The 11,705-nt window shown below is 39.5% G+C and overlaps 1 protein-coding gene across 2 annotated transcripts; it reads right to left on the bottom strand.

Moving 5' to 3' along the window:
• Positions 1 to 4,547: 4,547 nt before the first annotated feature.
• On the bottom strand, positions 4,548 to 10,094 carry LOC101685080 (gametocyte-specific factor 1-like). Of its 2 annotated transcripts, none has more exons than XM_004774534.2 (7): positions 9,899 to 10,094; positions 8,367 to 8,478; positions 7,774 to 7,894; positions 7,508 to 7,609; positions 6,484 to 6,550; positions 5,654 to 5,724; positions 4,548 to 4,699 (listed from the first exon to the last, which is right to left on the bottom strand). In XM_004774534.2, exons 2-7 carry the CDS (start codon positions 8,457 to 8,459, stop codon positions 4,686 to 4,688), a joined length of 468 nt encoding a protein of 155 aa, XP_004774591.1. In that variant the 5' UTR covers positions 8,460 to 8,478; positions 9,899 to 10,094; the 3' UTR covers positions 4,548 to 4,685. The 2 variants fall into 2 exon arrangements, with proteins under 2 accessions (XP_004774591.1, XP_004774589.1); XM_004774532.2 differs by having other exon boundaries at positions 9,768 to 10,093.
• Positions 10,095 to 11,705: the final 1,611 nt, after the last annotated feature.

Here is an 11,705-nt window from a genome sequence, read left to right as displayed (position 1 = left end):
GAAGAAAGAGTCCTTAATGGGAGTTTGGAATAAATAGCCAACATTTAGCTCTAGAAACACAGGCTAATACAAGATGAATGAAAAAACTAATAGTGATTTTTAAAAATTTATACTTTAAATTATTTCTGTGTCTTAATATGTAAATGTTATATACCTGTGTAATCCATATCGCCTGTAACAGTTATGAGTGGGTTTGAGAAATCTGTTCTCTATGTTTTTCCTTGACTTCTAGCTAGTTTCTTTTTCCAAGAAGTCAGCAACAAACAACCCTTCACTCTCTTTCTGGTGTTGATATCTAAAATGTAAATTGTTAAGTCAGAATTTTCAAATCATTGTTAGTATCATGTTGGCAAGGCTTTTATGAACAAATAGATGAAGAAATGAAATTTATTGAAAGAAGATCGTTGAAAAGATGGTAGAATGGCAGAATAATACTAAAGAAATTTTACCTACTAAAAGTTATGCCAAAGACTTGTCTTGCACAGAACAGTTCTAAAATTATAAAACTGCCATTCTTCTGTTATTTAAAAAAAATGTTAATGGGTGCTTGAGTGGCTCAGTGGTTTAGGCCTCCAGCTCAGTCTCAGCTCAGATCTTGATCTCAGGGTCCTGAATTCAAGCCCTGCTTTGGGCTCCACCCTGGGTGTGGAGCCTACTTAAAAAAGAGAGAACAACAGCAACAACAACAAAGCAAAAATTTAAAAAATGTCAAATGTTTAAACCCAAGGGTCATTTTTTTCTGTAAAGTTTTCTAACCTCTAGGGGCACCTAGGTGGCTCAGTGGGTTGGGCCTCTGCCGTTGGCTCAGGTAATGATCCCAGGGTCCGGGGATTGAGCCCCTCATCAGGCTGTCTGCTTGGTGGGGAGCTTGCTTCCCCCTCTCTCTCTGCCTGCCTCTCTGCCTACTTGTGCTCTCTGTCTGTCAAATAAATAAATAAAATCTTAAAAAAAAAAGTTTTCTAACTTGTGTCTGATATTAGGTTCTTATGTTTTCTTTTCATCCTCCTTCCCTCCTAGCGCTTAAACTGTGTTCAGGCCAGTGGTTCTCAAATTGTGGTCACAGACCACAGCATCACTTGGGAACTTGAGAAAATGTCAATTCTTAGGCCTTACCACAGTCCTGTTGAATCAGAGACTCAGCGGTGAGATGTCCTATCATCTATTTTAACAAGGCCTTCAAGTGATTTTAATTAAAAAAAAAATTTTTTTTTTTTTTTAAGATTTTATTTGACAGAGAGAAACACAGTGAGAGAGGGAACACAAGCAGACAGAATGGGAGAAGGAGAAGCAGGCCTCCTGCAGAGCTGGTAGCCCCATGCAGGGCTCCAACCCAGGTCCCTGGCATCACGGCCTGAGCCAAAGGCAGACGCTTAATGACTGAGCCACCCAGGCACCCCCAAGTGATTTTAATTTTTTTTTTAATATTTTATTTATTTGTCAGAGAGAGAGAGAGAGCACGAGTGCCCAAGCAGAGAGAATGGCAGGCAGATGGAGAAACAGACTCCCCGCTGAGCAAGAAGCCTGATGTGACTTGATCCCAGGATCCTGGGATCATGACCTGAGTCAAAGGCAGACCTTAACTGACTAAACCACCCAGGCATCCCAGCCTTCAAGTGATTTTAATACCCACTGAAGTTTGAAAACCATTGCCTTATACTATAGTTGTCAACACTCCTCCTTTATAATGGACCAGAGCTGCTACAATTTTTAAAGAGACTAAAATATTGGAGGTTTTTTCCTTTTCTCATTTTATACTACAGCTGCTTGGGAAACCTGCACAAAAAGGCCATGTAGTATGGAACAACAATAGGATAAATCTGGGGAACCAATGAATTATGCTTTGGTATGTTATTTATGATATGAGTAATGAGCCCTAGTGATTTTTTCCCCATGGTTCATCATATTGTGAATGTAAAAGTGGAAATCTTAAACTTGATCATAGGGAATAACCTTCATAGCTACAAAGTCTTATTACTACTACACAAATATAGTTTAAATTGCTTTGATAGGACTTTTTGGTGAAGATCAGTGAATTTGGTTACCAATGTTTTTGAAAGGTTGATTAATTCAGTATAAATATTTAAGCCAGGTCACTGAGTTTCTTTCTTTCTCTCTTTCTTTTTTGTCTTAATTATCCTTTTTAAAAAAGATTTTATTTATTTATTTGAGAGAGAGAGCATGAGAAGGGAGAGGTCAGAGGGAGAAGCAGATTCCCTGTTGAGCAGGAAGCCTGATGTGGGACTTGATCCCGGGACTCCAGGATCATGACCTAAGCCGAAAGCAGTTGCTTAACCAATTGAGCCACCCAGGCGCCCACAGAGGCTCCTTTTACCCTATGTCTATGTAGATTCTTCACATTTAGCAACTTTGATTTTTTTGTGTGTGTGTGGGCACAGGACTATAACATAGTCAAGATCATGCCTTTCCTAAAACATCTTATAGTTTATTAATAGTAAATCACAATGAAGGGATGTTAAATGGAGACATAAACTACCTGTTATGGGAATATGGGAGGAATAGTTAAGACTTTGGGGAATCTAGGCAGGCTTTGAGGCAGTAACTTTGAAACTTTGTTTTTGTTTTTGTTTTTTTTAATTAAGTATTTTCTGTAAGTTTTTTTGTTTGTTTGTTTGTTTTTGTTTTTGAAGCTTTGACCAAACGTTATGTCAAAGGCCAAAAAAAAGGTGATATTTTAGTTATTATTGTGCCTTCTTCTAAGAGGCTCAAAACTTTTTTTTCTTGATCTCACCTCCCTGAGACCAGGACTTGAGTCCTGTATATCACAAAGAATTGGATGTTTAACCAACTATGTCTCCCAGGGATCCCTTAAAACTTCTTAAAGTGAGTTATGAATAGATCTGGCACACGTATTTTGAATGACAACTGCCTAATTAGTGATATTTTATCCCTTAAGACTAGGATGGCAATCTAGTTTTTTGTTTTTCTCAGGATAATTATTATTATCCTTTCATGGTCAAGAGTATCCTGGTTTGAAGGAAAAATTATGTAGTCACCCCAATTAAGACTTTTTGAGGGGAAGATTCCATATCCTGAAAATATGAGTATGGAAGACATCTTTATCTTTTTGGGCCATTTTTACTTGGACACCTTTTGATTTTCATATCGTTTGGTATTAATATACAAAAGTTAATTTAAAAAATTCAAAATATATGTAAGGCCTTAGTCAGGAGATAAAAATCTTTTTTTTTTTTAATTTTTTATTTTTTATAAACATATATTTTTATCCCCAGGGGTAAAAATCTTTTTTATATTATGTAAATATAAGGGAACAAGTCAGTAACCCTCCTTTGTAAAAGTATACTAGAATGTGTTAGACACTAAAATTATCTAGTTTTTCTCCCTTCTGTTTTCTGCTTTAATTGAAGGGGGGAAAAAAGATGATTTTAAAAGGATCTAGAAAATACTTAGGGATAAGACTTCTAAGGGCAGAAAATATCCATTTGGTTGTAACTTCTACTTTTAATTTTAAGTCTATATATACCTGAACCAGTCAGTAAACTAGCAAAAAACCAAGGTCATTAAAATTAGCTAGCTGAGTGCTCGCTTCGGCAGCACATATACTAAAATTAGCTAGCTGAAAAAAAATTACAGCTAAAGTGGAACAAATTTTAGCCTGTTGTAAGTTGGGTCTTGGTTCAGTTTAAATATCACGTATGTGAATATCTACTACATGCATAGCACCGGGCTAGTGGTTTATGGTATAGCAAATATGAAGTAGCATGTGATTCCAGCTTCTCTTGGGAAGGTTTGTGAAATCCCTAGAAAGGGATTTTAATGGTTGAAGGGCAAGGGATGACATTTTTAAATGAACGGAATGAAAAAAAAAAGTGTATTTACGATCGGAATAAACTGCTGCAGAATTAAAAAGGGAGATTTGGAGACAGGCTCCAAACTCAGCTTGTCATAAAAACTATAGCTTTTGTTCCGTTTTTTTGTTTGTTTGTTTTTTAAAGTAGACTCCCCATCCAACGTGGGGCTTGAACTCACGACCCTGAAATCAAGAGTCACATGTTCTATTGACTGATCCAGCCAGGTGCCCCCCAAAACTGTATCTTTTTTTTTTTTTAAGATTTTATTTATTTGTCAGAGTGAGCACAGGCAGACAGAGTGGCAGGCAGAGGCAGACGGAGAAGCAGGCTCCCACTGAGCAAGGAGCCCAATGTGGGACTCGATCCCAGGACGCTGGGATCATGACCTGCACCGAAGGCAGCAGCTTGACCAACTGAGCCACCCGGGCATCCCCCAGAACTGTATCTTTTAAGCATGGGAGATTTGTACAAAACTGTTTGAAGAAGGTTGATCTGATGGTCACATAGTACATGACTTGGAGTAGGAGAAAAATAATTGGAGGATGAAGAACCTGATTAAGGAATAGCATAGCTTACATTGATACCTGTATTTCCTCTACTAATAAGGGAAATAGGCAAATAATCCCTCTAGGCTTTTGGTTGACAAATGGGGATATGAAAACAAGGAAGAATTAAAAAAAATCCAGTGAAGCTTGTCATAGGAAAAATATTCTTTATTTAAATAAATAAAAACATTTTAAGATGCCAACAATGACTGGAGTTGTTACCTAAAACATGACAGTTAAGATTTCCCCAAAGTTTAAAAAAAGACAATTAATTTTCTGCCTGCTGGCTCTTTAATCCACAGCTTCTCCATCAGTTTTTCTGACCTATGGGTAGAAAAAGAACATTAAGGTAATGTCATTTTGTAAGTGTTTTATTGGAAGGCCTAAGCTTGATGAACATTAGTTGCATTTGAAATAGAGCTCTAGATAGCTTTTTCTCCACAGTCTGACTTAAAGCCTCTGGGACTTTCCCTGCTTTCTATTATGGGGAAGAAGGACTTAGAATAGAAAATAGACTTATTATTTATTTTTAAAGATTTTATTTATTTGAGAGAGAAAGAGCATGAGAGGGGAGAAAGTGAGAGGGAGAAGTAGACTCCCCATGGAGCTGGGAGCCCAATGCGGGACTCGATCCCGGGACTCTGGGATCCTGACCTGAGCCACAGGCAGTTGCTCAATCGACTGAGCCACCCTGGCACCCATTAAATAGGTTTCTTTTCTTTTTCTTTTTTCTTTCTTTTTTTTTTTTGTTAAGATTTTATTTATTTGACAGACAGAGGTCACAGGTAGGCAGAGAGGCAGACAGAGAGAGAGCGGGAAGCAGGCTCTCCACCAAGCAGAGAGCCCGATGCGGGGCTCCATCCCAGGACCCCGAGACCATGACCTGAGCCAAAGGTAGAGGCTTAACCCACTGAGCCACCCAGGCGCCCCTAAATAGCTTAATTTTCTTAAAGAATAAAAGTTTGTCTAAGAATCTTTGAAGATTTAGGGGGCACCTGGGTGGCTCAGTGGGTTAAGCCTCTGCCTTCGGCTCAGGTCATGATCTCGGGATCCTGGGATCGAGTCCCGCATCGGGCTCCCTGCTCCGCTGGGAGCCTGCTTCCCCCCTCCCTCTGCTGCTCCCCCCACTTGTGCTCTCTCTCCTTCTCTCACTCTCTGTCAAATAAATAAATTATTAAAAAAAAAGAATCTTTGAAGATTTAGAATACATTAGTGGTATTAGTTAAAGCTATGTTAACATTGTAAAACTAGGATATTCGTTTTAAAAAGTTACTCTACCTTTTCTCCAGGACTTATAGTTGTTAGGATGTTTGCCATCCATAGACTGTTTTTTAATGTCTCTTGAGTCACTGTAGGAGATGGCCAAAAAAGAAAAGTTAGTTGGAGACCAGAACTAGAGATTTAGTCTAGATAACCATTCTATCTAGGAGATTTAAATTACTTTATCAAAAATAGCTGACATTGGGGCACCTGGGTGGCTCAGTGGGTTAGGCCGTTGCCTTCGGCTCAGGTCATGATCTCAGGGTCCTGGGATCGAGTCCCACATCGGGCTCTCTGCTCAGCGGGGAGCCTGTTTCCCTCTCTCTCTCTCTCTGCCTGCCTCTCTGCCTACTTGTGATCTCTCTCTGTCAAATAAATAAATAAAATCTTAAAAAAAATAGTTGATATTATTAAAGGTCAGAGTAAGAATTATTGATTTTGTGCAAGCTTCTGTTTTATATAGTTCCTTTGTACTTCCTGTCCCCCTATGTATGTGGTGGGAAACTCCACTGATGGCTTCTCTAACCCTTAGATGTACCCTTCAATCTTGTTAGGTTATTTCATGTAGAGTGTAGTAATTATTTTCCCTTCAAAGTTTTAGGAATTGAAACTCTTACATAGAATTGAGAATCTTATGTAATCAAGTCCTTAATGGATTAAAGTCCGAAGAGAGTCTTATGGAGGGAATGGAAGTACTCAGATCCCATGAATGCAGATCTTTCGAAATTCAAGACTGAAGTTTAGGCATTTGCCACGGCTATGGCCTAGTGGCCACTTCACTTTAAGAGTCAAACTTAAAGGTATTTCGCTCTCTATTCCGATAACTTCTATAAGATGATTTATCTTACCTTTCACAGACCAGCGTTTTTGGAGCAAATGTCTTAAGAACAAATGAAGGAGAATGATGTGTGTTATCTAGAAAGAAAGAGAGATGATGGAGATGTGATATCAGTACTATAGCATTTTTATATTGTTGCAGAGAAAGCCATCGGCAGTAGAGATTTGAATCTCCCATCCATAGTTGTTGCTGGGAATTAGCTGCTTTGCAAGGACTGCATTCTTATCCACTTGTCTGAGTATGGTCATATGACTGGTTTTGGCCAATGGAATGTGACTGGAAGTATTTTCTTCTGGGCCAAGATGCTTAAGGGGGACCTGGACCTCTGTTCTCTTTTTGTGGCAGTTTGGGAAGCCAAGTGTGGAAGGTGACAGCCACAGGATGAAAAAAGCCTGTGTTCTCAAGGCACAATCTCCATGGGATTCTTGCTCTGGGCTTATATATAAGGAAACATCTGTTATGTTAAACCATGATATCAACACAATTTGAACTTTGTTAAAGGAACTTGCATTACCCTAGTACACATATACATCTTTATTTAATATTAATCTATCTTGTGAGGTAGGTATTATTCATTTTATAGGTGAGGAAGAGGTATTTAAGAAGTAACTTTCCTTAAGGACTGAGCATATAGTTGAACCTCGATCTGACAGAAGAACTATTGAATTTTCTGTTTGTTATAACACACTACATTTTAGAGAAAAGATATCACTTGAGATAGGATAAATCCAAACCTTTCAGACTACAAGTTTCAATTTATACCAATACTTTTTTTCTGTGGCAAGTGGCCAGATAGTAGTAAGATAAGATTCTTTAAACTGTTATAAGTGATCTCAGGTTTAATTAGACTCCCTTTTTGCTGGGTTGCCTCTTTAGAGACAGAGGAAATTCTCAGATTTATTTGATTGTTCTGAAGGATCTTGTGGGAGGAGTATTAAGACTTAATTTACCCAGGACTACAGTACTTAGCTACGAAGAACTTAGGATCCAAGCCTTCATTTTAAAACTGGGTTCACTGATTCACTCATGCTCACCTATGTTCCAGACATCAGGGTCAAGAATCTGATTGGCAGCATTAGAAAGTTTTTCATTTGGTTCCAAACTTGGAGAAATAACCTTTGGAAGATTAAACGGCTCTGAAATAAAACAGACCAGAAGTTACAGAAACAGAGTAGAAACTTCCTTTTGTTTTTCCTTCCTCTCATTTGGCTAAGACTTCTGTACATATGAAATATGGGGGGCAAGGGGCAATAGCACTTGATGTAACTTATCTGCCCCTCAAATTAAAAACAAAACTTACCATCATCTACAGCAGTTCTATTGACACAGTTAGCCTCATGTTCCTTGAGCCTTTTGATTGGGACCACATGGCAAGCATTATATTTGCAGTTAGCCATTTTTTTAGCTATCTTTGGATTTTTCTAAAAGAAAAAAAGCTCTTGTTAAATGCCTATTATACAATGCCTGTATTCCACCCTCCATTCCCTTCTGGAAATACTTAAGACAAACAATTTCCAACACTAAGAACTGCTAGTGCTGGGGTGCCTGGGTGGCTCAGTGGGTTAAAGCCTCTGTGGGTTAAAGCCTTCCGACTCAGGTCATGATCTCAGGGTCCTGGGATGGAGCCCCACATCGGGCTCTCTGCTCAGCAGGGAGCCTGCTTCCTTTTCTCTCTCTGCCTGCCTCTCTGCCTACTGTGATCTCTGTCTGTCAAATGAATAAATAAATAAAATCTTAAAAAAAAAAGAACTGCTAAGTGCTACATATAGTCAGAAGCTTGTTCTTGAAACCAAATGAACAAACAAACAAAAACTTTAAATTTTATATTCTGAGCTTATTTTTCTCCCTCCACTGACTTAACTTTTTTTTTTTTTTTAAATCAGGAAAACTTACCTTTCTACATGATGCCAGGTGATACTGTAACCTGCTGGCTGGCATCCTGTGGTTTGGGTCATAAGGACATATTTCTAAGTCTTCTGGCTCCATGAGGCCTAAATAGTAAGAACTAAGGGTTGGAAAAGAAAATATTGACATTTAAGATCAGGTAATTTTGACATAGGCCTTCTTTCTGTTCTCAGAAGAGTGAGAGAGATGTGGGTATCTTGCTATGAAAGTTTGGGATGACTAAAGCAATAGCCTCAACAGTTAGATAATAGGAGAACTTTACTTCTTACATGCCTTGGAAAACCAAAAATTAATGTTTGCACAAATATTTTAGTCTTCTAGGTTGTTTTGAATAGAATCCTTTGCCCTCAAAGAGAGTATTATACAGGCAGGGCTCCTTGGAAAGCTCAGAGTACTGGGGTATGATGAAGTTTAACACGATCAACTTGAGTGTTGAGAAAGCAAGCCTGGGGCAGCTGGTTCTTTTACTGTTCAGCACTGCTCCCTCACATCTCTTTGCCAAATCTATCTAAATTAAGCTCTTTGTTAGGCAAGGATGCTACTTGTCAGATCAGCGTAGCCACTTTGGGGGAGTGGGGCTTGGAAGAATGAATAGTACCATGTTCAAGTTCAGGCTACTTTATAATTATCTGAGAATGCCAGTCTGAAATCTCTAAAGTTGTAGGTATTAACATATGAAGACTCTTAGAAGAAAACTAAGAATATACCATCTCGAATCTGCCACATTTCACTGCCAATAGGAGGCCTACTTTCCCTTATGGCTAGCTGTCTTTAGCTATCCAGCAGACATTCACTTCAAGGACTCCCAAGTTTCCAGGCAACAGCTACAGCTGAGATTTCTGCAAAGCAGGGACAGACTAGTCTGATGGGGGAGGGAGATCAAGGCAGACTGGCAGAAGCAGTAAGGATAGAAAAGTGCCTGGAAGAGCCCATTTCAATTCTGCTTTGTATCATGCCTAGGGCATAGACAAAGGGCACAGAGATAGACTGTTAAATGTCAGATTTTCCTGAGGGCATTTAGATGATTAAGTCTAGGGATTTAGACTCAGTACCTTTCAGGAACGCAAGCCAGGGTGGCCCTTTAAAGCTTACACTGCATATTAATGATAATATTAGAGCCATGAACACTTACTGTAAAGTAAATTGGCTTTCTGGGAAATAAAGGTTGCAGTATAATCCAATATTGTGTAGTTATCTTTAGATTCTTAAAGATAGTGGAAGAAGAGCTTTAATCCTGATACCTAACTATTGATAGCTGAATATCTCATGTTGGGAGGCCAAGATTATAATGGAGGCCAATTTGGTTTAATACATGTTGGATTTGCAAGAGGTTCCAGCCTCAATGCTACCTTGACAGTTAAACCGAGTCTAAACGCTCTTGAGTCCTACCTTATTCTCGAAGCAGTGACTCTCAAGAATCTGAAGGGAACTGTCTGAATCTGAAGAGGCAAACAGTCCTTCTGGAGGTCAAAACAAGGCAAACAGGTGAAGTTTGGGGAGAAGGAAAGCAGAGTGAATACCTTTGTCAAGTGATGTGAATCAACTTTCTGTTCAAGCTACTCAACTCCTCTTCTCCCACCATATGGTCGATGGTTTCTCAGAGGTTTGGAAGTTTTTGATGTCATAGTTAAGTCTTGAAGAAGTGGTTTTCAATCTTGGTTGTGCAAGAGAATCAGAGTAGTTTTAAAGTGACAGAGCTGCCAGAACTCTTGGACCAGAATCTTCACAAATGGAGTCTGGCTAACTGTGGCTTTAAAAGAGTTCCACAGGGGATTCTGATTTGTAGCCAGGGTTACCAGGCTGTGCTCTGGGGTAACTAAGCTGTCCACAGGAGGGTTCTTCCAGTTTCCAGGGGGAGCTGCTGCATAGCTTTTCCAGTGAAGTTTCTCTCAGGACTACCAGTTGGAATGATTGGTCCCATCTTTAAACCTGGCCTTTTTTGGGGCGCCTGGGTGGCTCAGTGGGTTAAAGCCTCTGCTTTCGGCTTGGGTCATGATCCCAGGGTCCTGGAATCGGGTCCTGGGATCGAGCCCTACGTCAGGCTCTCTGCTCAGCAGGGAGCCTGCTTCCCCCCACCCCCCACCTGCCTGCCTTTCTGTCTACTTGTGAGCTCTCTCTGTCAAATAAATAAATTCTTAAAAAAAAACCAAAAACAAAAACAAACCTGGCCTTTTTCTTTATGGGGTGCCAAGTAGAATTTCACAGAAAGTACATAAGCTCACTATATCTTAAAAATCCCTAAGTTTTACTTTCTTTCTGGCCTTCTTAATCCAGTGTACAAGGTCTTGAGCCAAATGTTTACAAACACCACCATATCATATAACTAACCACTTCTACGGGTCTATGAGGGATGACCACTGTTTTATAGATCAGGAAACCAACTCAGTGGTGATAGATATCCTAAAGTTACAAAGCTAGTGCATGTTTGGTTGATATAATTAATATTTTTGAGGTAATACATGTAAAGCCCTTAAAGTACCTGGTACATAGTAAAGAATGAGGTTATCACTTCACATGTAGTAACTTCTTTAATACACAAAATATCTACATGTGATATGAATGATTCTTAATATCCTCTCCACTTGGCAGGCAGGGAGACTGAAGCTGCTGAGTGATAGAGTTGAGATGTGGACTCAAGCTTTCTGGCTCCAGACCTGGGGTCTCTGCCTGTAAGTCATAAGGCTTAGGCCACTGGACTCAACAATATTCAAGCCCAAAATTCTGTCTGATGCCAAAATGTAGGCTTTTCTCCAAGTACAAGTGATTTCCAGGCTCCAGCAATCTTAGAGTTAGCTGAAGTGGCAGGGTAATAGGAAACAGGCATATAAAGGTGGGACCTAATTTAGATGTGAAATACACTATAGAGACCAAGTTGAAGTTTAGCAAGGGCTCAACTTAGGACTCTTTGAGCCAGCTTCAGAAGATTGACTAGGATTTGGGTCAGCAAGAGGGAAAACATACATAAGTGTGAAAGGTAGAAATGAACATGGCACATGCACAGTAGACTACTGGGTTGGTCCCTGCTAGGTTGGGAAGTATACAGTAGGGAACAGGAGAAAACTAGATCAACTTTGTAAGGAGACTCTTCAACATATTTTCAAGAGGGTAAGGCATACGAGTGAAAAAGATCCAGTAGAACTATACTAACCTGTAAGAAGGCTGCTACTGTCCTAGGGCTGAGCTTCCTATGCTTTGGTACCCCACAGCCTGCTCTTAATCTCCCCCATCAAGGTGAAAGACCAATAGAAATCCTGCAAATGACTCTAGTAAATCCTGGGTTTCTTTGATAGCAGCAGGTGATTCAAATCTTCTGGGGGTCAGTAGTAC

Source organism: Mustela putorius, unplaced genomic scaffold (genome assembly GCF_011764305.1).
Source record: "Mustela putorius furo isolate JIRA1106 unplaced genomic scaffold, ASM1176430v1.1 tig00537227_pilon_pilon_pilon, whole genome shotgun sequence".
Lineage (NCBI taxonomy): Eukaryota > Metazoa > Chordata > Mammalia > Carnivora > Mustelidae > Mustela > Mustela putorius.
This window is presented reverse-complemented; position numbering and strand designations above follow the sequence as displayed.